The 26,511-nt window shown below is 34.3% G+C and overlaps 2 protein-coding genes across 20 annotated transcripts in view; one reads left to right on the forward strand and one right to left on the reverse strand.

Moving 5' to 3' along the window:
* Btbd10 (BTB domain containing 10) overlaps positions 1-23,009 on the forward strand; it is a 62,414-nt gene extending 39,405 nt beyond the window's left edge. For 3 of the 7 annotated variants that reach the window (XM_047515751.1, XM_047515753.1, XM_047515752.1), the window contains exons 3-8: positions 2,027-2,312; positions 4,662-4,764; positions 6,261-6,381; positions 9,732-9,929; positions 12,433-12,543; positions 21,005-23,005. In XM_047515751.1, coding sequence (XP_047371707.1) covers positions 2,027-2,312; positions 4,662-4,764; positions 6,261-6,381; positions 9,732-9,929; positions 12,433-12,543; positions 21,005-21,315 — 1,130 coding nt within the window. In that variant the 3' untranslated portion in view covers positions 21,316-23,005. Of the gene's footprint in view, positions 1-2,026; positions 2,313-4,661; positions 4,765-6,260; positions 6,382-9,731; positions 9,930-12,432; positions 12,544-21,004 lie in introns of all 7 variants that reach the window. The other 4 variants (XM_047515748.1, XM_047515749.1, XM_047515750.1 and 1 more) reach the window with 3 other exon arrangements.
* Bmal1 (basic helix-loop-helix ARNT like 1) overlaps positions 21,911-26,511 on the reverse strand; it is a 99,407-nt gene continuing 94,806 nt past the window's right edge. For 4 of the 13 annotated variants that reach the window (XM_047515737.1, XM_047515734.1, XM_047515736.1 and 1 more), the window contains 2 exons: positions 24,272-24,374; positions 21,914-23,571 (listed from right to left, as the gene is read on the reverse strand). In XM_047515737.1, the coding sequence (XP_047371693.1) occupies positions 23,411-23,571; positions 24,272-24,374 (264 nt within the window). In that variant the 3' untranslated portion in view covers positions 21,914-23,410. Of the gene's footprint in view, positions 23,572-24,271; positions 24,375-26,511 lie in introns of those variants that run through there. The other 9 variants (XM_047515743.1, XM_047515740.1, XM_047515739.1 and 6 more) reach the window with 6 other exon arrangements.

A 26,511-nucleotide genomic window follows, 5' to 3' on the forward strand; every position in this document is an offset into this window, starting at 1 on the left:
TAAAATCAACAACCTTCTTAGTAGTTCTTAAAAGCATGCATTTACCTTTTTAAAGTGGCAGTGACATTGAATTGTGCCTAATACTTAAGGGTAAATTAGCTAGCTGCTTCTATTTGTTTCTATTTTAGCTGAGCTTGATTCTTGCTGTGAAAAAAGTTTATCAGATATAATAAAGGTGAATTCGTTTTAAGAGTCTGGGACAGTCTTATAAAACTATTTGAAAAGGCTTTGAACTGAGTTGTAGATTTTGCAAAAATTTCAAGTTAATTTTTATCTTAAAAGAAACAGCAGTGGTTTACTATAAAATAGTGTGTAGTAAATTATTGACAGGAATATCTGGTTAATCATGCTTACAGATAAAGGGAAAGAATAATTGTGATGGAGTTATTTTTTCTGACTTTTGACAGTGTTTCAAATTTAGTAATAAAAATAGAAGATGAAAGGGAAGTGTGAAGTGTTTTATATTCCTTGTAGCTAGCTCAGGTCTTTTTCCTCCTTCCCACTCATTACTATAAATGAACATTATTATCCCAGGTGAAGGCATTGTGTGACTATAAGGCACCAGTCTGAAGCAGATGTGCTTAAGCAACATGAGCTTGATTTTCATTTTCTGCTAGGAAAGGGACAAATCAAATATTTTGACTATGGGTTAGAGATATAGCTCAGTCGTAGAGTATGTGCTTAACATCATGAGGCCCTAAGTTCACTCTCTAGTACCTGAGGTGGAGAAACATATTTGGATAGAGCTCAGCCTGTGTGAATCCTAAGTTCTATCCCTAGCACACACACAGAAAATATTTTGACTAACTATATGAAGTAGTTTATGATAGTCTGTTTAAAATCAAAATAATTTATGTTGGAGTCTAATAATGCAGGGAAGTTACCAGTATCTAAGTTGGTCCTTGGAGAGAAACTACTATTTATAAGGTAAAAATTAACAATTATAAATAAGAATTGACAATTTGTTACATGCAGAGTTCAGTGTCCGAGAGCAGGATAGCAGACTATAATAAATTGTTTTATTACTTTAACATTTTGCTCTTGGGATGCTACCAGCATTGTGGAAACAGACAATAAAAGGGAGGTGTCAGAGTATCTCTAGAGATATAGCAAACCTAATTATATAATCAGCAGTGCTGTACACTGTGTTCTAAGTAGCCTGAGTCATAGAGGAATTTGGCAAAAGCTGATGAAACTGATGAGATGGAGGTACATTTTTAGGTCACCTTAAAGTTTAGTGATGTAGCCTCTAAATAAATTCATAATAAAATCTTAATTTTTATTTTCCTGTTTATAATATTGGAGCATCTAAAGAGAATTTCCTGAATTTTAGCACTATTTTCTGCCAATTAAAGATGATATTTATGGATTCTGTAAAATTTGTAGTATTGCTTTATTCAACAGAAATAGGAATAAGAAGAAAGCACTATATCATCAGCTGCTAAAGCCACTTTATTTGGTAGACATTGAAAGTCATTTGCAAAATAAATGCTTCTTGCTGTCCTTAGTGAGTTTTTTATCATTCTTTTGTATTTCCTTTTGTGAGATAAATTGTTGGTTTTAGAGTGCCCTTGTTAACATAGTAAGATTTCAGAGTTTATACTTTATGTTCTCAGAATAGTGTTATCCCTTTCGGTAATTAGACCAGCTTAAGTTGGTATTAACATTTTACTAACTTTTAATGTGTGCTTATTGACTTATAAGAATATTTGGATCCTTGACTTTCTAAGTATTTTTAAGTGGAGTGATAATATGAAATTAATTTTGATATTTGTCTGGTCAACATTAGTTAGTAATACATGTCTTTTTAAAAGTTTACAAATGAAGATTTAGAAAACATTTGATGGTTTTACTCCTGCGAAATAAATGAATGCTTATTATATCCTTTGAAAATGTGATTTGAAATTTTAAAAATGCTGTGATTTAAAGCAGCTTATCTAAATCAAACACTTCAAAAGATTTATACATATCTTGATTTTTTTTTTATAGACAATTGGCCTAACTTTGTTTAATATCTTTATTTCAGAGCGAGAAAAAGATCATAGTTCTTCTCGTCCAAGCAGTCCTCGTCCTCAAAAAGCATCCCCAAATGGTTCCATTAGCAGTACTGGGAATAGCAGCAGAAACAGTAGCCAGTCAAGTTCAGATGGTAGCTGTAAGACATCTGGGGAGATGGTGTTTGTATATGAAAATGCAAAAGAAGGAGCTCGGAATGTAAGGACATCGGAACGAGTGACACTAATAGTGGATAACACTAGATTTGTTGTAGACCCATCCATTTTTACCGCACAGCCAAATACAATGTTGGGCAGGTTTGTATTATTGTTCTTTATATTACTAATTATAAAGTACTTTCATAGCCATTATTTTAGTTTTCCATTTAAATTTTACAATAATTCTCTGTTGGAGTATAACATTTCTGTTTTACAGATGGAAGAACTATAAATTTGAAAGTTGAATTACTTGTCCAAATTAATGTAGCCAGAATGTGGTAGAGTAAAGCTTGAAAATATTGTTTTATTTCTAAAGTTCTTTGCAGTACCAGTAGAAATAGTATATAACTAGTTATTAAAGTGAGGATACTGAAAGATTGTTACAGATTAAGGACTATGGAGTGAATCTAACTATGTGATTTTAGCAGTGCTTTCTGCACTTGAGTTCCCAGATTCAACTACTAAGTAGAGGAGATATCAGCATTTTTTAAAGATAAAGTCAGCATGAGTTGTCAGTTTGATATAGGTACTTTAGAGAGGGAAAAAAAGAGAGAGAAATTCCATTAAGAAATATTCTTAGGGGTGTTGGGGAGATAGCTCAGTCGGTAGAGTACTTGCCTTATAAGCACAAGGCCCTGGGTTCGATCCCCAGCACCCAAAAAAAAAAAAAAAAAAAAAGAAAGAAAGAAATATTCTTAGGTAGAATGAAGGATTTAATAGTTATCTTCTTATTTGTGCTGGTACAGAATAACAGATTAGAGTTTGTAATTATGGGAACTTCAATCTAAGGATATAAACAGTTATGGACTTGATTTTTTCAACATGTCCAAAATGAGCATCAAATGCTTTTTGATGTAAAATCAGTTATATTGTCAAAAATTAAAATAAAGGGATGTATGAGTGAAATAGAAGTTTACATGAAGTATAAACATGTATTTTTCTGGTTTACTTATGTAGTAACTGTGAGTATAGGTGATCTGTTCATGTGAGAATATAGAATAAATGCTGGCATTGTGATATTGTATAAATTTGAGTTGCTAAATGTTTTCTCTTGATTTTGACACTAGACTTTATATCCATGAAGAAAAAAATGTATTTTTAGTATTGTATGGGACCACCATTAATGGAAGTTATTAGGAAGGTGACATTATTAATTAAACTTTATTTTTACATAAAATGTGAAACAGTAAAAAAAATAGATATTTAAATTTTTGCTTTAGCAGGTTTAAGATTTTAAGTGTTCATATTGATCTGAAAAGAATAGTTTTCCCCTTTTGTAAAAAGTTCAAGCATTTGAGAAATTGTATGACATTTGGTTCTTGAAAGACTGTTTTTTTTTAATCAGTGAAAAGCTTCTTTTCATGTCAGTTGACTAAAGCATTTCTTTGGGGATGAAATTAATATTCATGGGAACTGGAAAGCAGTTGGCATTTTTTTGGAAACTTTGAAATAAAAAGCTTTGTTCTCCGTGGGTTTCTATGTTACAACAAAAGAGGAAGCCACTTAACTTAGAAAACTATTGAATAAAATACTTAGATCAACCATGTTTACTTGAATTCAGAGGTTCAACTTTCTTTAATCATGATTTTTAAGTTTTCTTAAGATACTACATTAAATTTTTCATTGCAAAGAACATTTTGCAAATCATCTTTTCTAAATAGATACTGTTAATGGGTGAACAATGTGACTTGAAAAAGCATAAATCCGTTCATATTTTTATTTATAAAAACAATATTAAGAGCCTTGTACTCATTTAAACTTTCCATTCTCTTCCTCATTTCTCCATTCTTGTCTATCCTAGCATTTGATTGCTTACTTTTCAATTCTTGATGCAAGTCTAAGAATGAATTGGATGTCTTAAATTCATAAGATTTGTAAACATATAACAACCCAGCTTGCCTTTATCATCTACTTTTCCCCGTAGTTTGTTGTAATGTGCTACATTATAGCCCCTACTTTACAATGAAAACAGCAGTTTAAGGAAAAAACACACATAATGTGGTTTCTTTTTTATGTTTTTGGATAAAAACTACGTTTTCTCATAGAATGACTGTTTTGGGCTTTTTCCTCCTGGGAAGGAGTTGGAAAGTTCTTTAGCTTCTGAATTTTATCATTGAATTTTATTGTTACAGGGAATTTTACTACTATTAATTCCTGTCAGTTTTGTGTGTGTGTGTGTGTGTGTGTGTGTTGCCAAGGATTGAACCTAGAACCTTATACAGGCACTCTACCACTGAGCTAGTGAAGGTGAGGAACACCCTGCTTCAAAATAGTTTTCATTCACCTTCATATAATGTTTGCCAGAATAAATTGCTGATAAAAAATTCTTGAATAATTTAATGATATAATTCAGTGCTTAAATTATAATGCTGTTTCACTTTTGTCCATTGATTTTCCTTTTGATTGAAGTATCCTGTTGACATGCTTTTTAATTATTCACTATGATAGGATGTTTGGATCTGGCCGAGAACATAACTTCACACGTCCCAATGAGAAGGGAGAGTATGAAGTGGCAGAAGGAATTGGTTCCACTGTGTTTCGAGCTATTCTGGTGAGTGAGTGTTTCATATATGTGTTGACTTCATTATAAGACCCTTCCTTAGCAGGTATTTAGAGCGGAAGCAGAGTTCTATTGGATATCTCTTTGAAAGTATACATCATTTTTCTTAAATACCATCTATTTCATGTTTTCTTTAGCACATAAATATAATGTAAAAATTAATTTTATGACCATAGGAAGATAAAAATAGGAAAATTCATCTCTTAGGTGTGCATAGACAGTTTTTAAAAGTATTTAGTACTAAAATTTCTGGAGTCACATTATTCCTCCCTTCTTAATTCTCTTAAATGCGGTAAGTCAGTCATTTTCACTGAGAATGAGTGTGGCAATTTGAATGATAATATTTTATTGCCCCCAAACGAACAATGTGTAAACTTCTGAATGTATAAAAATTATCTCCAAAATTTATTTGTTAGCATCTTTGTTTAAACCTTCTTTTTTTTTTTTATGATTTACCTTTGTTTTGAGGAATATTTGAATTTAATGTAGAGTCCCTACTTACAATTTCAATTTGTTGATAAAGATTTGATTTACACAGTGTAACATTTTGTACCACAGTGTACAATATAATTTCCTTAAATAATTTCGGGGAAAAAGGAAAGGGAGGATCCTGTGATAGAATACTGATATTCTTGATGAGGTTTTTGGTACTTGGACAAGTACAGAAGATATTTGCTTCTATTGATATAACAACTTTAGAAATTATGTTACTGGTTTTTGTGGTTCTGAACCTCAAAAACCTTGAGATAGGTCTTAATTTGCAGGGGGGAGTTCATTTTTAGCTCCCTGTACTTACATTTGATCTGCTATAGATTTGACATTGAGAATTTTTTTTTTAACACAGCTATAGAATAACTTATCTGTTATTCTGGGGCCAGTTCCTAATATCTAATAACTTTTTAAAAGTAGATTTTGGAAATAATGGGTATTGTTTGTAATAGTATGGAAATACCATATGATGCTATTTAGAAGATTATCTAATTGTGTACTTTGTTTTACATACCTTAATACTTGGATATGACTTTGCAGTTCTTTACTGAAAACCTTAAATTTTGATCAATTTTCTAGTAATTGTTTAAGGTAACCTCCTTACTTTTTACAAAGAGTTTACAATTTTATAGTAGTTATATAAAAAATAACTTCTGGGAGGAAAATACATACGAATAGGTATGATATAGTAGAAAGTAGAGATGAATAAGAAAATGGTGAGACCTATGTTTTAATAGCTGATGTCTGCTGTTAGATAATGTATGGCTAGATAAGTCAGTGAATATAAGTCAGTGAATCTGTCTGGGCCTGAATTGTCCTTATGGGCAAAATTAAAAGTTGTGAGGTGAACTGAAGTACCATATGACTTTAAAATTCCATAATCAAGAAATATCAGAGCTCCACTATTTTTGAAAATGCTACCAACCTACCCTTAATAACTTTTGGCTACTTTGTACTCCAGATATTTTATGCATTTTTTTACTTTTTCTTTTTTTCAGGATTACTATAAGACAGGAATAATCCGTTGTCCTGATGGCATATCTATTCCTGAGCTGAGAGAAGCTTGCGATTATCTTTGTATTTCTTTTGAATATAGTACTATTAAATGTAGAGATCTCAGTAAGTATGGTGCTTTCTGTGTAAGTGGTTTGTAGAATTATGTTAGATTGAAGTGCAAAGTGCAAAGTATGCTATTTACCTAGACTTGAAATACTTGTTTAATTGAATTATAAAGCATTTTAGTTTCATGAAGATTATTTATGAAAGTCTGCAGAGTTCTGAATAATCTTTGTATTACTTTCCAGAATTTTTTTCAACTTTAATAATTGAATTTTTTTTTAAATGAACTTCCTAGCTTTCCTCCTTGACAGTTTCCCTATGTCATTTGTGATAGTCTTTTCTCATAGCTTGGGAGCCTTGGTTAGTTCACATGTGATTTGGCTTCATTCCTCAGGTCACATTACCAAAGTTTATAAATTTTTGTATTACTATGTGAGATAATATCCTGAGCACTGTGGGTGTTAGAAATAATTTTGCATAAACAGTACTTGTTTTTGCAGATCACAGATTGAATCCCTGTACCTCATGTATATATAATGTTAAAGTGAATTGATCGAGGATCTTCAAACATAGTCTCAGAGTAGGGCCTTAGAACTTGGGATCCCAACTCTTCCTTGGTGATCACCTGCTGTTACTTTATGCCTGAGAAAAGAGGTGATCATATATCAAAAAAGTCAAAATAATATATGAGAAATATTAAATTTTTACTTGGATTTTAATGATTAGAGAATTTCAGAAAGGGGAAGTCATGTGGTTTAGAGGGGCTTGGGAAGGGTTCAGAGGAGACAGGTAGGAATGAATAGGAACAGTTTAGAGTAGAGTTAGGAAGTTTTTCCAAGAGCTTGAGTTTTTTTTGAGTAAAGATGTAACAGGTATACTTTGGGAATAATCTAGTTTTGCAGAGACTATATTAGGACCAGGAGATGGGAAGTAAATAGATGGGCCAGATTTTGGAAGGTCTTTAAATACCAAGCTAATGCTGTTACTTTTATTCTGTATGAAATTGGGGAGTCATTTAAAAAGTGTTGTGCATCTGGTTTATAACCTTGTACTAGCTCCATATATACAATTATCTTTATTTCATTACCTAAGCTCAGCCCTACTTGGCGGAGTGTTGTACCCTCTCAAAAACTCATGTTTCTAGAACTCTGTGAAGAATAAACTTTCAAGGCATCTACTATATACTTAAATATAACCATCTAGTAAATCTGTTTCTAGGTACTGTTATTTTTGCCAAACATTCTTTTAGTCTCCATAAAAATATTAATAGGTAGGACAAAGAAATAGTCTGTCTCTGAATCCATTCTTTACAAATGATACTTGAAAATTTAAAATCAAGTAGTTGGATAGGTGGAGCATACACCTATAAATTTGAACAAAGTTGCTGTTTCTTTATTGCCTCAAAAAATGGTTTTAGTTGAAACCATGATCATTATTTCGTTGATTTCAAGTTTTATGTCTTTTTTTAATTCATGGGATCTTTTTAATTAAACTCGCTATGATTGGATATTGAACCTTGGTAACAGTAAAAAAAAATTAGAATTTCTTACAGATTATATGAATTTTAATTCTGTAATCTGTTGGACATAGTTTATTTTATCATCTCCATTAAGTATCTTTTATTTGTTATGAGATTAAAAATAATCTTTTTGTAAGCCTGTGTGATGGTGCACACCTGTGATACCAGTGGTTGGGAGGCTGAGGCAGGAATATCACAAGTTCAAGGCCAGCCTTAGCAACTTAGCAAGACCCTATTTAAATAAAAAAATAAAAGGGCTGAGGATGTGGCTCAGTGGTTAAGTGGCCCTGGGTTCAATCCCTTTTTTTATAAAATATATATTACAGTCTTCTGTCATACAACTTACCATATACTAAAGGAAATCTCTGGTAATTAGTAGCTCCCAACCAAGGTATCAGGGTTTATATTCTCTTCCTAGGCAAGCACTATAATCCAGAAGCTTTGAGAACCAGAGTTGACCTCAGGCTTAAAGGCCTAGAGCTAAAAGAAATTTAAAAACACAGTGACAACAGGATGGAAAATGAAGTTTATAGTCTGAATAAAGTACCAATTCAGTAAGCCTAAGAAGAAAGACATTATTATCATACAGAAGGCATGGGACTTCAACCAAAGACCAAAACACTGAAGTTATATTCAAGCCCTTTGTGTGTGTGTGTGTGCATATGCACTCTACTATCAAGCTACAGACCTAGTCCTGTACAAACCTATTGCAAAAGAGAATTCAGAAGCAGAGCTTGTCTTGAGTCACTGAGGTGCAGATAGAATTAGCTTATCACTTCTCCCCTTTTCTTGCTGTCTTTCTCCCCAACTTTTACTCTCACTCTGTTTTTCAGTTTGTGGCAATAGACTAGTTTGGATTTGAGAACAGAGTCTATACTTTTTTGACTTTGTGTCTACAGTACCTGGAATATAATGAGGACTTAATAAACTTATTTGCTGAATTAATAAGTTATCTTATTCTCTCTTGAACTTTTAGGACCCTATTATGCTCTGATATACTCTGGTATCATTAGTCTTTCCCTTTGTCTGTATTATAATTGTCAGGCTCAAACATACTCATGTCTACTCTGGATATTTAAAAACTTATCATTTAAAAATTGCGCTTTCCATTAGAATTCTCTGAAGTTAATTTTTTAAAAGAATTTACATGTTTACTATATTGACTCTTGTTCCAAATGCTGTCTCTCCATTTATTTATATTTTTATGTCTTTTGGTAATTTTGATATTTTTCATATAATTTATGCTCTAATTTTATTAAGTTTATTCTTAGCTTATATTTTTGTTACATGTAGAAGACATTTAAATTTTTAATTATATGTAGAATACATTTAAATTTTTAAACACTAACATAAGCAAGTAACTAAATTTCATACATTTCTATGAGCCACAATTGCTAATAGTCTTTCAGTTGATTTTCATGTATTCTTAGTAACTGACCTTGTCATAAGTGACAGTTTTTTATTTGTTTTATCATGTTGAATTGGCTAGAAGATGTTGAATGATATTAGATATTGAAAGATATTAAATTTATTGGTATTTCTCTCATCCATGTCTTTAAAGTCATTTCTTTTAAGTTCTACTGTTAAGTCATCCATTTCTTTTTGACTCTTCTCTGGCTCTTAGACATTCTTTTAGCTTTCCACTTATCATTCTCTCTTTGTTCCCTCATCCTTCATCCGCTGGATGTTGTTGTTCTCCACTGTTAGCTACCTTTTCTTTCATTTTCTATGTGAACTTTTTAGGAAAAGTTTTGGTCACTGTAGGATAACTAGTATATTAGCTATAGGGTTCCAAAGTACTTGATCTAATGGTATTTTATTTATGCTTTGCTTCTTTTCTTTTTCTTTAGCCATCCAAAAGATCAAGACACTTTTGTGTGTTTCATTTCAGGTGCCCTGATGCATGAGTTATCAAATGATGGTGCTCGTAGACAATTTGAATTTTATTTGGAAGAAATGATCCTCCCTCTCATGGTAGCTAGTGCTCAGAGTGGGGAACGAGAATGCCATATAGTGGTGCTTACAGATGATGATGTAGTTGATTGGGATGAGGAGTATCCACCACAGATGGGAGAAGAATATTCACAAAGTAAGTATTGTGGTATGTTTTTCTTTTCATAAATCAGCTATCTCTTTATCTTTTATAATATTAATCCAAGGACAGGTTTTGTAAAGCAAGTACATTGTACTTCTTACCATACCAGGGATCAGCAAACTAGCCTGTGGGTCAAATTCAGCTCGCTGCCTGTTTTTATAAATAAAGTTTTTATGTGTTGCCTACGGCTGCTTTCATGCTATCATGGCAGAGATGAGTAGCTGCAACAGAGACTGCATGGCTCGCTAAGCCCAAAGTATTTACTGTCTGGCCCTACACAGAAAATTGTGCCTATCTTCGTGCACAGAAGTAGTTTGCTCTTTTTTGATTATCTGAGGGTAACTGAATTCCAGATGTTCTGTTTTAAATATTGTGTGGCCCTTCAGAAGATTTTGTGGAACTGGAGTTCTTTAGGTGTTTCTGAAAAACAAACAAACAAAAAAACAGCACACCTTGATCAGCACTGACCTTTTTTCTTATTTTACTTCCAAAGTTTTGTGGTTAGAGTCGTTCAATTTTTTGTAAGTTTTTTTTTTGTTGTTTGTTTTGATGAGCCTAATATTAGCATTTTTTGAGTATTTATAAATGGAGAAGAGTTGAAGGAATGGCTCCTTCAAGAAGCTTAGTAAGCCTAGCTCCTTCTTTTCTAGTCTGTTGACTCAGTAAGGGTTAGTTTAAGTAAAAAGTAGAATAATATAGAAAGTACCAAAACCCTTAATCTTAGATTTTTCCATTATACATACCCTTTTCTAAAAACAAAATAAACTCACTCCAAACTGTATTCTTATTTACTTCTTTTTTTTGCAGATACTGGGGGCCTACCAGGGATTTAACCCAGGGGGAATTTACCATTGAGTTACATCCCCTAGCCTTTTTTATTTTTATTTTGAAACAGGGTCTCACTAAGTTGTTTAGGGCCTCATTAAATTGGTGAAGCTGAACTTGAACTTGCAATCTTCCTGTCTGAGCCTCCCAAGCTTCTGAGATTACAGTGTGTGCCACTTTGTTGACTTCTTAAAAAGATTTTTCTAAAGATATTTTTAACATACTTATCAGAGTTGTCACTGAGATAGTTTCTTTATACAATGTATTTAAATGAGTGTTTTGATTATTTTGTGGATAGGTATAATAGGCATTTCTGTTGCTGCTTCCTCAGTCTTAGACTTTCCTGACAGTGGTTTTCTCTAATAATATGTGGAACAAAAAGTTGAACATAACAGAGGAAAAATGAAAGAATAACAGAAATCCAAAGAAATATGCAAAATTATCTCTATTAGAAAAGAGGCATGAACCAACTTATTTATAGTTTTAGTTTTCAAGAAATTGACTCCAACAAGAGTATAGCCAGCTATAGAACACAGAAATGACATTATAAAGAAATTAAAATAGACCTGGTCTTTTCTTTTCCATTGCTAAACTTTCTATTTCAACTTTTTTTTTTGTTTTCCTGTATCTTTTAAGCTTTGAAGCTTACAAGGACTGAAAATATTTTTACTTAATTTGTCTAAATATGTTCCTCTTCATTTGAGGAGATAGAGATAGCCTTTCCAGCCTGATTCCTAAATGTAATTTTACCTTTTCTGAGATGTCAAAAAATCTTTTATCTTAAAATACCAGTAATCTTAAGGATTTAGTAATAATCACAGGTTTATCCCATGAGTAGAATTTGTATATGTATTTTCCTTTATTAGCTCTTAAACCAGCATGTTTGGTTTGTGAGTGTGTCTTTCTTTTTTTGATAAAACCTTTGCAGTTCACCTTTTAAGGGAGATAACTCCACCTGAAAGAGAGAAGGCGAGGAAGGTCCATCAGTCTAACTCCCTGAAGTTCCCAGCACATTTGGAAGACTCAACATGTTGTCAGTGGAATGTCTGTCCTTTGCAAAGCCAGTTTGCTCTAAACAGACTAACCTAGGCAGAACATGCTCGAATCTGCCATTTTTTAACATCAGTATTAAGTGGGGCTATTCGCCTGAATGGAAAACAGTTTGTGGGGTGGGTCTTTGTCTTTTGGGGAGTTATTAATAGTTGCTCAATCCATGAAATGTGAAATGTATCTGTTCTGTACTCTTTGACTAGGCATTTTTTTTTTTCCTTTTCAGACTAGCCCTTGAAGGCATCTAGCAAAGTCCTTTACTTTGCCTACTCAATAATGATGTGTATATTGATTTCTTCTTTTGGTTCTCTTATTTGAAACTGGGGGCAAATCCCATGCCAATAAGTGTGTATGAGATGTATCTTTCAGAAGGAGATTCTTCCTATGGATTGGGTTACCAGATTGGTTATCAAAGCTTTTTTTGTTTCCACTTAAGTAGGCATTTGCTTCTACATTAACTGTACTGAATATTGTTCTGTCATGTTGGCTAGTCATCCTTTGGCATTAGTGCATCCATTATTTGGGTTTTTAGGGCTATTAGTCCTGTTTGATGATTAAGATAAAATTAAGTTCATCTCTATGTTGATTTTAATATAAAGTATTTTTGTCTTTTTGTTTCTAGTTATTTATAGCACAAAATTATATAGATTTTTCAAGTACATTGAAAACAGAGATGTGGCCAAATCTGTTTTAAAGGAGAGGGGTCTTAAGAAGATTAGATTGGGAATAGAAGGTAAGTCATTTTCATTATTTCATATTTTTTAAATCATATCCTGTTTAGAATATAGTTTGAATAGTTTGAGAAAAAAATTCAGCAAATGATTATAGAATGTTTATGCAGAAGACATAATTAACAGAACTCAGCTAACTTTCATGTAAGAAGATAGATAGAAGGCCATTAAATATTATTTGTAAGATTACCTAGTGATATAGAGAGAAGATTTTTGTCTTTTCTGACATAGTTTGTTCTAATTCACTTTTGAAAAAGTGAATTTTGACAAAGCCCATGTGGTATGTGTGGGCATACATGTGTATACATTCCCATAACACCAACAGAGTTGCTTGTCTTGTGGTGATCCTTGAAGCCAAATAGAATTAAAAGTCACTTTTTGAAAATTCATTTAGAAACAGTAATACTAGTAGCTTACTGTTGTCTTAAGGTATGATAATAGCTTATTTTTATGTTAAATACAAATTACAAAACTACTTTCATCTTATTTAAGTGTGTATATGTTTAAATACTGTTTTTATTTTATGGTTTAAATTAATTTTTCCATCTGCCTCATCAGATGCTGCTTTTATTTTAAAATATCCTTATTAAGAAGAAATATCTTTCTTGTCATAATAAGATATAGTGTAAATAGGAAAGACTCTGGAATGAGATTGCTTATGTTCAAATCCCATGATTTAATTGCTGTTTGATCTTGGCTGATGCACTTAAACTCTGTATCTCAGTTTCTTCATCTGAAATGGAAGCATTAGTATATACCCTATAAGGTTATTGTAAGGGTGAAATGAGTTAACATGAGAAGTACCTAAAACATTACCTGGTATGAGGTAAGTTCACGGTGTGTTTGTGATGATGATATGAAGATTCTAGTGTTGATCAAGGACCTGATTGAGCTGCTGGGGATCATAGTAATGGGATGCTGAGATATGTTGGAAAGAATGATGAGAAACAGGAATTTTGTAGGAAGGGGAGGAGACTTTGGGCTTAAAAAGCAGAATTTCTGAAACTGATTCACTCATGCTCATCTTCATCTGTCACTTTGTACCTGGTCTCAGAGCTAGAGAGAAGACACTTGAGAGGATAGGGAAAGTGTTTCTGAGGAGGAGACATTTGAGCTGAGGCATGAGACAAGGATAGTTCTAGGCAAAGAAAACAACAAGTGCAGAAGTGTTGAGGTAGGAATAAGCATAATGTATCCAAGATGCAGAAAACACAAATATGACTCAGATAGTAAGTGAGGAGGAACTTTAAAGAGATACAGTGAGTATGAATGTTGGTAGAGGTAATGTATGGTCAGAGGATACAGGTCTTGTGAGTCATAGTAAGAATGTACTGGCCAAGTAAGTGTTTTAAGGCAAGTCTCCCAGCCTTTCTGAGCATCAGTTTCTGTTTTAGTGCAATAGATATATAATATCTTAGAGGATTGTTGTGATGATCAAATGAGATTTACTAGAAATGACTTTCTTCTCACTTTATTTTCTCTTTTATTTTTTGACTACTACTATTTATAATTTAGATCCACTGAAACCTTCTTGGAACCTCTATGAAAGGGGTCCTTAGAACAAAGTGCCATTTAATAGTGTTCAGTTATGGGCTGTGAGCTCTATGAGAGAAATCTAGTTGCATATTGCACACCTATCAAGTGGCCTAGTGCTTAGTGTATAGGAGGGTCTCAGATAGTGAATAAATGATTTATATAAAAGCTACATGTAAGTTAGATATTGAAAGTGAGGACTTCTTTTTCTATCACAATGGGATGCTAGTGCATTAAGCATCCAGCTAACCTCTTAAGTGAATTTTCATATAGTCATAAGGACCCAGTGACAAGTACTACTTATTAATGCCATTAAAATAGTTTTAATAGTCCTTTATATATGATATTCCACTTCTACATATTTTAGCATTTTTGTAAAAATAATTTATTTCAGCCAACAAAATGAAGAATAATTCCTTAGAACCAGTTTACATTATATAGTTCCTTCTTGGTCACCCAAAATGTCTTTTATAGCTGGTTTCTCCAAATTAGGATCTAGTCCAGGACCACATCTTTAACTGCTTGTTAAATCTGTCAGTCTTTTAAAAAAAATTTGTTCTCAGTTATACATGACAGTAGAATACATTTTGAGACATCATATAGAAATGGAATATAACTTTTCATTCATCTGGTTGTACATGATGTAGAGTTACATAGGTCATGTAATAATATATGCATATAGGATAATATGTCCAATTCATTCTACTATCATTCCTACCCTTATGCCCCCTCCCTTCCCTTCACTTCCCCTCTGTTTAGTCCAAAATGCCACTGTTCTCCACCCCCCTTATTGTGAATTAGCATCTGCATATCTGAGAAAACAGTTGGCCTTTGGTTCTTTGGGATTGACTTATTTCACTTTTCCAGTTCCATCCATTTACTGGCAAATGCCATAATTTCATTCTTCTTTAAAAATATTACATTGTGTATATATAACACATTTTCTTTATCCATTCATCTGTTGAAGGGCACCTGGGTTGGTTCCATTGTTTAGCTATTATGAATTGAGCTGTTATAAACATCGATGTGGCTGCATCTCTGTATTATGCTGATTTTATGTCCTTTGGGTATAAACCTAGGAATTGGATGACTGGGTCAAATGGTGGTTCCATTCCAAGTTTTCTTCAGAATCTCCATAGTGCCTTCCATAGTGGTTGTACCAATCTGCAGTTCTACCAGCAATGTATGAGCGTACCTTTTCCCCCCATCCTCACCATCAGTTATTGTTGCCTTGTATTCTTGATGATTGTCACTCTGACTGGAGTGAGATGGAATATCATTGTGGTTTTGATTTGCATTTTTCTAATTGCTAGAGATGTTGAATATTTTTTCACATATTTGTTGATCGGTTGTATTTCTTCTGTGAAGTGTCTGTTCAGTTCCTTTGCCCATTTATTGATTATAATATTTGTTCTTTTGGTGTTCTATCTGAGGTGTGTGCAGTAAAGATTTTTTTCCCATTCTGTAGGCTGTCTCTTCATGTTATCGATTGTTTCCTTTGCTGTGAAGAAGCTTTTTATGTATGATATTCCACTTCTATCATATCACATTTATTGATTCTTGATTTTACTTCTTGTGCTTTAGGAGTCCTGTTAAGAAGTCAGTTCCTAAGCCAACATGGTGGAGATTTGGGCATACTTTTTCTTCTGTTAGCCACAGTGTGTCTGTTCTAGTGCTAAGCCTTTGATCCACTTTGATTTTTGTGCAGGTTGAGAGAGAGAGATTTAATTTCATTTTGCTACATATGAATTTCCAGTTTTCCCAGCACCATTTTTTAGATAGACTGTCTTTTCTCCAGTGTGTATTTTTGGCACCTTTGTCTAGTATGGAATAACCGTATTTATATGGGTTTGTCTCTGTGTCTTCTATTTTGTACTATTGGTCTACATATCAATTTTGGTGCCAATATCATGCTGTTTTTGTTATGCTAGCTCTGTAGTATAAGTTAATGTCTGGCATTATGATGCCTCCTGCTTCATTTTTCTTGCTAAGGATTGCTTTGGTTATTTATTCTGGGTCTCTTATTTTTCCAAATGAATTTCATGATTGCTTTTTCTTTTTCTATGAAGAATGTCATTGGGATTTTAATAGGAATAGCATTAAATCTGTGTACCATCTTTGGTAGTATGGCCATTTTGACAATGTTAATTTTGCCTATCCAAGAGCATGGGAGATGGGAGATCTTTCCATCTTCTGAAGTCTTCTTCAATTTCTTTCCTTAGTGTTCTGTAGTTTTCATTGTAGAGGTCTTTCACCTCTTTTGTTAGATTGATTCCCAAGTTTTGTGGGTTTTTTTTTTTTTTCATTTTTATTTTTTGAGGCTATTGTAAATGGGGTAGTTTTCCTAATTTCTCTTTCAGTGGATTTATCATTGAATGATTGGTGTTAATTTTATATCCTGCTACTGTTCCTATTAATTTATTAGTTCTAGATTGTTTCTGGTGGAATTTTTTGCATCTTCTAAATATAGAATCATGTCATCGGCAAATAGTGATAGTTTGAGTTCTTCTTTTCCTATTTGTACCCCTTTAATTTCTTTCTTCTGTCTAATTGCTCTGGCTAGAATTTCAAGGATGATGTTGAATAAGAGTGGTGTCTTGTTCCAGTTCTTAGAGGGAATGCTTTCAATTTTTCTCCATTTAGAATAATGTTGACCTTGGGTTAACATAGATAAAGCTGTCAATCTTTAATAGTTCTTTATTTATGGCACTGCCCAGTTGAAGAGTCTGGGACAGTTGTTCCACTTTTGGATTTGTCCTACTTCTTCTTTGGTGACCTCCATATATTCCTCCCTCTTCTATAATTCCTTTAAACTGTAAATTAGATTTAAAGACATACTTTAAATCTTTATTAAGTGATCAATAAAGTGACAGTCTGCTCCTTCCATTATAAGAGTAAATTGATCCCTGGTGTGATATTATTTTGACACTATAAGAATGTTCAGCTCCGTGCTGTTATCCGAAGGTTTAAATACTACTTGATAATTCATGCCTGAATCAGTAATTTCATTAGGGATTGCAGAATGATCATTTTATAATTCTGTTGTTTCTTTTACATTTGTTAGTTGGTATTCTTTTGTAGAACTTTCCCCTGTTAGGCTTTTTGGTTATCCAACCATTATCTCTGTTTCTAAGAGGAAGAAACTGAAGTTTAAGAGGTTAAATAATGCATTAAAGTTTCATTGAAAATAAATAACAGAGCTGGGACTTGAATCCAGGCCTCTGATTTTTCTAATCTGTGAATAGTTTTGAAATACTGTATTAGATGGAATTTAAAAAAAAATCAGTATGCAACATTTTTTGCTTGTGTACTATAAGCTTGGATAAATTGGCCTTGACTGTGGCAGAACAATTACTGTTCTTAATTACTAAGCAGGCTTCCTTTCGTAATTGCTCTTAGATCCAAAACATTCTTTTCCAAACTAATGTGTAGACTACCAGCCTTATTTTCCCATTAAGTCTGTAATTTTTTTCATCTGAAGAAATAAGTAGAATAACTTCAATCCTAGTAGAAGTGTTAAGATATTTCTGGGACCAAATAAAAAATTCAGATTTTTTTAAGTTAGCTGTTTTGTTACTCCCCTCCTCAATTTACTCACCTGCCTTCCTAATTACAAGTCCCTAACTCAAAACAAAACTGATTTTAGAATATTACACATGTTGACTTTTGTGGGAATTAAATTGGATTGGCGTATGAGAGATGTGGGGAAGATAGAACTTTGGTACCCAACAAGAGATAGTGGAATATAAGACTGGAAGAATTTTTTTAAATGTTGTTATTCCATGATACCATATTCATATTTATGTTCAGATATTGCTATAGCCAGGCCTAAATAAGGCTATTCTACTTAATTATAAGCAGATTTGGGATTTGGTGGATATTATTAAGCAAAAAGTATCTGGATTGGGGGTGGGAAAAGTACAGATAAACCCCTGCCTAAATCACTCTTCACACTATACAGGCACATTTTAGGAATTTGTTTTGTTTCACCCATCCCTTAATGGAATAACTGTGAGCCTCATAGGGGGGAATCTAAAGGCAGTTTAGGGTTGCCAGGGTTTGCTACTCCCCAGCAGACCATATGGCCTTACTTCCATCATTAGGAACCTTGCCTGATCAGGAAAGCTTTCTTTCATCATAGTACTTAACTGAGACTTTGAACAGGGTCTGAAATTTAAAGGAAAAACTCTAGAGTAATATCATTTGAAGTACAGTTATGTTAGAATATAGGAAGTTTGAGACTGAGTAATGAAGTCTATAATTAGATGAGATTATGGATTATTCTACCCTCTGCATCCTGAGCAGGAATAGCAAGACAAAAGTAAAAGTAGTAGGCTTGGCTTTTCTCACTGAAAGTTTAGCTATATAGAAGCCTTGGTTTCCCAGTCTCGTTCTGGAGCAAAATTTTGTTCTCGGTAAGAATTAACAAACTAAGCTTGAATAAAACCTTCTCTTTGTTTAATAAAGAATATAATTAGGGGTGAGGATATAGATCAGCAGTATAATGCTTATTAGTATGTGTACTATAAGACCCTGGGTTTCATCTCCAGCATTGTGGTGTGATGAGGAAAGGTCTGGAATTTAAGGTTCTCATCCATCTGACCCAAGTCTATCTTCTAGTATCATCTCCCACTGTTTTCCAGTAGACCCTCTACTCCAATCATACATGCCTCAGGGTCTAGTACACACATCTCATATGTTCCTGTCTAGCTTACCTTAGACCATTCCTTCCTTATAATGATCCTCTGCCTGCCTGCATTGTTCTCTTCTTGTTTCTGTCTATTCTAGTCTTGCTTATTCATTAAGATCCAGCACAAGGAAAGCCATTGGAATGTCATTCCTCTTTGAATTCTTCACATCCCCATCATTGCCTTAAGATTCTCTCTTATGTGCATATATTTGCTATTTGGGATATGCTTTAATTTTATGAACTGATTTTATCACCCCCAATAGACCATAATAAGCACCTTTAAGGCAGCTCCCTGGTATTACAAATTTTTGATGCTGTAGCTGCTAAATCATTATCTGTTTAGTGAATAGGCTAGTAAATCTGGAAACCAGGGATAGACTTTGAAAAAATATTCTCCTTAGTAAGATAGACATTCAGGAAGAGGTTACCACTTTAACTGTTATATCCTGATTGTTCAAATATTTGTTTAGCCTTCAGTGTAACAGGCATTATATTAGGCACTGGGATACAGAGATAAAAGAATGCTAGCTTTGCCATATGGAAGTCACTATTTAGGTGAGAGAGTTAGGCATAAGAAAAAGTAATTACAATTTAGTGCTATAAGTACTATTGTAATAGGAATGCCATGGAGCATAAGAAGCAAATGATTCAATCTGTAGTGAGCCTTAATGCTTTTGTCAGGGAGGAAATAGATTGGAACTACAGGTGTGAGGGCCCAAGAGGGAATCAGCAGCAGTAAATTATGTGTAAAAGCACCAAAGCATATTCAGGGAAAAGTGCAGAGTTCAATGTGGCCAGTGCTTTTGCGAGTTCTAGGGTTAGAGAGTATAGTATGATAGTAGATGAAATTAAGTAGGTTGGAATCAGGTTGTAAAAATCCTTGTATACTATGCTAAGGAGTATGGACTTCCCCTTGAAACATAAGGGCACCATTGGTAGATTTCAAGCAAGGATGCAATGTGATTACTTATGTAGAGTGATGATTCTTTGTGCAGAACAGTGAATTCAATGAGATCAGAATTTTAAAGACTTTCTAATAGTCCAGGAGGAATCAAGGACAGGGGCTAGAGTTGGATACCTTTCTGATATATGCTTTAGATGGTTGTAGACTGAAAGTATGAAATGAAGAAGACATTCTGGAGGGCTTTAGGAGATGTTTAGGCTTATTTACTACTCTCCTATGTATGGCTGGCTGACCTGTCAGCCTTCCTTCCTTTCTCTTCCCCTCTCTCTCCCACTCTCTTCCTCCCCTCTTTCTCTCTTCCTTCTCCCACTCCCTTTCTTTTTCTTTCTTTCTTTCCCTGATACTGTGGTCTGACTTTGACCCATGGGCCATTACCTGTTTTTTCTTTTTTAAAAAAGAAAATTTTATTGGAACCATTTATAATAATTCTTTATGACTGATTTTACTTCATAGTGGCAGAGTTGAGCAGTTTCAATGGAAAACATATCTGAAATATGACACTTGACATTAACAGTAAACATTTGCTAATCCCTGGTTCAAACTAACAATTGTGGCTAGTAGATAGGAAAGTCCTTGTAATACTGTCTAAAGACGGTATATCTTTTGGAGAAATTGCCTTACTGGTAGCTAATTGAAATATTCCCAAAGTCTACAGTTGTCTTTACTAGTTACTTTTCAGTGATTAATTCATTAGGGAAAGCCATTTTGTTGAATACAAATCTAAATTAACTGCTTGGTTGTTGGGACAATCATATTAAATGATGACCTTGCGAACCTAGCTGCAAATTTGCCTAGAACCATTTGGAGAACTGGGTAGTTCTTTGCCATTTAACAGAAAAGAAAAGAAAAATTCCAGAGCACTGTCTTAGCAAAGTCTAAGTCTTTGGGAAGGCTAATGTAGCAGTAAATTGCAGACCTTTATACACTGCTAGAGCCCAAAATCTGCTCCAGATTATATACCATTGTACTGGAGACCCACACCCTTCATATTCCCACTTTAACAATGTTTTTGGTGGTTGATTTATTGAATAGCTGAAAGAATGGTAGGTGGTTTTGGGAATTACATCAGTAGGATTTTAGTTTATGGCTGTTGAACCAAATGACTAGGTGGATAGGATACTGGTTTCTGTTAGTTTTGATTTTCATTGGTTCAGGATCTGTGCCAAATAAGCTCTTATGGGTTACACTGAATGAGAAATTGTGTGTGTGCGTGTGTGTGTGTGTGTGTGTGTGTGTGTGTGTGTGCTCTCAGTTCTAAAACCTCTCTTTCCTCCAGGTTATCCTACCTACAAAGAAAAAGTAAAGAAAAGACCTGGGGGCCGCCCAGAAGTTATTTACAACTATGTCCAAAGACCCTTTATCCGAATGTCCTGGGAGAAGGAAGAAGGAAAGAGCCGACATGTAGACTTTCAGTGTGTAAAGAGTAAATCTATCACCAACCTGGCAGCAGCTGCCGCAGACATTCCCCAGGACCAGCTGGTTGTCATGCACCCAACTCCACAAGTGGATGAGCTGGATATCCTTCCCATTCACCCCGCTTCTGGCAACAATGACCTCGATCCTGACGCACAGAATCCAATGCTGTGATGCTGATATTCCTTAAAACCATAGCATGCTACTCTTCACAGTGACGTTGTACTCTCCTCATTCTGCACTGCAAGGCTACTCTTCTTCATTGTGAGATGCACATAACATTTTAGGACATTGCAGTGTAGGTTTTTTAAAGACCAAAGGTAGCTGAATGGTTTTTTTAAACGAGTACAACTCTAGCATCCTGAGGTTCCAGTTATATAAATGTATTTGTTTACCAGTAGGTTTGTGAAATTGGTTCTTTGTATGGGGGACAGTCCTTTTTCACACATCTAGAGCTTTTCAGAAGTGGTGGAAATTGGCAGCTGGGGTACTTTCAGTCTAGATTGATATTCATTATACCCCAGATAAAATGCAGAATATTATATAGTTGCACTTTATAAATGGTGGTTAAATGGAACTGTTCAAGCCATTTTATAGTTATGATGCACAGTATAACTTAAATAAGTGCTTCTATCAGAGTATTCCTTCAGTAAAATGTGTATAGTTTGCTGCCTTTGATGAGCAAAGAAGTGTTTATCTTGGGCTTATTTGAATGATTCGGATGAGATTCAATGCTCATATCTTATCGGTTCACTTACCTCCAGTGCCATTTCACCCTTTTAGAGTGAGTCACATGCAGGGAGTGTGAACATCAGAGGTGGTTTATTATCCGGTCTGCCTTACCCTTAATTGTTCACAGATATTTATTTACTAATGCTTTCTTTTCTTAAGAGTTATGGGATAGGAAAATGAAGTGTTTGCTCTTCATTTACTAAATGATTGTAAACTCAAAAGTTTTTCATCAAAATAAAATTCCATTGTTTTAATGTTTCTGACCAACTTTATAACCACCTTGACCAGATTTTTAGTCTCATAATTCATACATTTGTTTGTCTTATCATTGTAAGTACAACTAGAAATCAAATAGTAGCTCAAGGAATTCAGTTTGGTATGTGTGATGAGGTACCTAAATTCCCTACTAAATATAAAATAGAAAATATAAATCCAAAGCAGTATTAGAGCTGAAAAAGAGTATTTTCTCATCCAACCTGATATGAAAGGTAGATGACTTAGTAAGGCATGTGGTAACTGGGTTTCAGAGCCAGTTTCTGATACTAGTTCAATGCTTTTTTCTTTATGTTGTGCTGCTGTACTTAGTAAATTATTCATGCAAATGCTATTTTAAATATTTGGTGGTCTAATCCAAAAAGGAATCAGAACTATTTAGGTGGTTTGGGTCTGGAATCACTTAAATGTTTGAAGCCATACTGCTGCAAGTAGAGGTAGCAGTGGAGAAGCCAGTTTGTTACATGTGATCTTGAATTCATAAATTCAGAGGACTTGATATTTGTGTGTAAGCAGTAACACCTTTGTTCTCACTAAATTTAAATGGCAACAATTTGGAAATAATTTTCATAATAAATCTAAGCTAGTAGCATGGGGAAATTATGTAAGTCCCAGAATTGTTATGAAGATCAGAAAGGCATTTGCAGATGTTACTGGCACGGATAATAGTTTCTAAATATCCAATGTTGGAATTAATGATATAGCCCTGCAGCATGTAGGATTTTTCCCCCTAATATTTGAAGTGGGAACAGTATTTATAGAACAAGGGAAACATTTATTAAAAATATTTAACTGTCTAATACATTATACTTTAACCCATATTTATAGTAAAGGATTCTTACAAGGAAGAATAAACAGCTTTATGATACAATTAGTATAAGAAATATCCACATGGGGGACTTCTTTGTAGTGTAAAAACACCATACATCTGAAATGACCATTTGCATATAAAAGCTACCAATGATGCTTCTGTGCACAATGATTAAAAAATTCAACACAAACAGAATCCAAAATATACAATTAATGCAAGCTATCCACAGCTAGCCCAATAATCAATGATGAGGAAACACTGGAGCAGGCTTAGTTCCACTTTGTCTGAAGTTACACATAGTAAGATTGACTTGTATCAATGGCTCTGAGATGGCTTTTATGAGATCAGTACATAAAAGCTGTTCTCTCCCTATCCAGTAAGCTTCACAGACTGTAAAACTCCACCAGTAATGCACTTTGATACTGTAGCTGTTGCCAAAGCAACATGTAGTGTTTACAGCGGCCATGGCAAGTCGCTAAAGTCAACAGGGCCACCCAGCCCAGCATCTGCTTCCAAGAGGCTCATGATGACAGCCATTGCTGCTTCATCATTACTGGGACTACTTGATCCTTGGTCGTTGTCTATCATGTCTATACCTATGTGGGGGTTCTCACCTGTGGAGATAAAGACTAGTCAGTGATTGTTTTCAAAATGCCAAAGTGTGTTTAGACTTCGTAAGCAATTTCTAAGCAATATTTAATAAGAAAATTACATTTAACAGTAGGGTGAGGCTGCTTTTAGGCTCTATTGCCATATGCACATATACATACATATATTTATTTAACGTTGCTGTTTATCAGAGGAAAGGACCAACTTTTTAGAAATGAGAGCAAAGTTAAATAAATATTAAAAATGTTTGAGTTCATCTCATTTTAATATTCTGGCAACTATTTAAGAGGAGAAGGGGAAGTTACAGCAGAATAGCAAATAGGGAAGGAGAACAATGCAGGAAAAACAGAGTTCAAGAAAAGGATGTGATGGGAGAAACAATTGTTACCACTTAATGACTTTTATTACCCTGAGTCTTACTGATCACTCTAGCTTTTTACCTCTGAACCTGTGTTAGCTCTTCCTCTGAAGATTATGCCCCACATATAAGAAAAAATATGTTTAGGCTATTGCAGACCTATGTAGATTCCCACCAAAATACAGCCATTAAAGTCCACTCTGAACTATTTAAACTAATTTTAAACATTTCTCTGTTCCTGTCAAATTTATCTACAACTAGCTTGTTTCGTACTATCAGTTCTTAAAACTTTATGTCAGATGTACTGCAAGTTCACTGCAATAGAAGTGAATAATAATGCCACTTACCAAGAATAGAAGAACTATCAGAATATGGATAACCTGGGTTCTCCTGAGCCTGTCCTGGCAGTAGGCCACTGGAAGGAATGTCTGGAGTCCCTCCGTTTAAAATCTACAAAGAGGGGAAAGGGTGAGGTTTTCACTCTTTTTTTTTTTTTTTTTTTTTTTTTTTTTCTTTTTATTGTAAACAAATGGGATACATGTTGTTTCTCTATTTGTACAAGGTTTTCACTCTTAAATGGAATTTTCAGTAAGTATCATGTGTTGATGTCACCAAGAAAATGAAACATGTGGGAAAGAGGAAGGCAGGTCAGGGGGGAGAGCTTCCAATTGATTCAGTTTCCTGCTGGATGATTTCAAACAAGGAACTATAAGGAATAGTCATAGTAAGGAAAAAGCTCTCCCCCACAGTACTCTTTGATCTACATTTGATTCAGCCCATACAGGTGACTTAAGCTGAACAAAATCCCAAACTATCAGGGATCATGCTGTCCACAATACTTCTTTAAGACCAAGGTCTAAACAGTGAGCCCAGCAGTGTAGGTCCCCTGGTAAGGGAGTAAAACATGGCAACAAGTGTCGCTGAAGAAGAACTAATAGGGGTTGTTAACAAGCTGTGAAGAGAGAGCTCTGAGTCTCAAATGAACAACAAAATACTCAAAGTAAGCTTTGGATCACCCAGTATACTACAGGTGCCAACTTTAGTAACCTCTGGTTTATGTTCTTGAGATAGGCCACTACGGAGGAGCACTATACTATTCCTCAATAGTAGAACTCTTAATTCTGTCCCCAAATCCCTCTCCCCTCCAAGCTCTCTCTCTCCTTGAGAAGTATTTGGATAGGAGTAAGTGAACAAATTGTTAACTGCTGGATTTCAGAAGCAGTGACTGAATGCTTTGCCAGTGGGTGGCATTACAGTTTATCTCCACAGTTCAAATTTATGGCCTAGGACCCCTTTAGCTTGTTCTTTTCCCCTTTACTAGGGATGAACCCATGACTTTGTGCATGCTAGCAAGCGCAAAGAAAGAGTACTGTGGGGGGGAGCTTTTTCCTTACTATGACTGTTCGTAATAGTTCCTTGTTTGAAATCATCCACTGGCTACACCCCTAGCCCTTTTGTAAGTTTTATTTTGAGACAGGGTCTCCCTATGTTGCCTAGACTGGTCTCAAATTTCAGCTCCTCCTGTCTCAGCCTTCCAAGTAACTGGGATTATAGCCACGCACCACCACACACAGCACCTTTCTACTCGTAAAAACTATTGAGGACTCCAAAGAACTTTTGCTTATGTTGGCCACATTTACAAATACTTACTATATTTGAAATCAAAACTAACATTTTTAAATACAGCAAACCCATTACATGAATAATTAATAGCAATTTAATGAAAAATAACTTACAAAATAACAAAAAATCAGTGAGAAACTTATTATTTTACATTTTTGCAAATCTAATGTCTGACTTGAGATTTTAGCTGGGTTCTCATATCTGCTTCTCCATACAGTCTGTTTGTATATGTTGTTGGTTGAAATATATGGAAAGCCAACCTCTCACAGATAAGTAATTGGAAAAGGGATTTCAAGTACTTGTGTTCTTCGAAATTACAGCAACACTTGACGGGTAAAAGTTTCTTAAACACCATGGAATCTGAAACCATAGCAATTAATTTTCTGTGCTCAGTTTTGTTAAGGTCCACTGATACATCTTGGCATTTATCTTGAATAATTTTGAAATATCTTGTATTGGTCATTTTATAGGATATTAGTTTATAGTTAAGCAGATTTCTAATGTTGACACATTTCATTACACAATATGGAAACACCACCATTGTTAACATCATCCTATAAGTTAGGCAGTTGTTGGGCTCAAAGTAGCAGATACATGCTGTCTAAAAGTCCAGTTTTTGTTTGAAAGCTCAAATTTGATCAGTAGCAACAAATACTGTCAGTTGTTTTTCTTGAATTGAAAAATGTGTGCTAAATACTAAAGTCCGCATAACTAGAATTTGCTGGAGTAGAACTGGTGTCCTGTGAAACAAACAGCTAGTTTAGTTCACAACTTAATTCCACAGTGCTTTTTCTTGAGACAATTGTCACACTCAGTAGGTAGCACAAGTGCTTTAAAGTAACCATCTTCCATTTCTCTGAGTATTGCCTCATTAAGGACTTTCGTAAATGAATCTGGCTTTAAATCATTATTATTAGGAGGAGTGTCAGGTGGTGAAGAATATACAGGGACTTCTCGTGTAGCA

This window comes from Sciurus carolinensis, chromosome 11 (genome assembly GCF_902686445.1).
Source record: "Sciurus carolinensis chromosome 11, mSciCar1.2, whole genome shotgun sequence".
Taxonomy (NCBI): domain Eukaryota; kingdom Metazoa; phylum Chordata; class Mammalia; order Rodentia; family Sciuridae; genus Sciurus; species Sciurus carolinensis.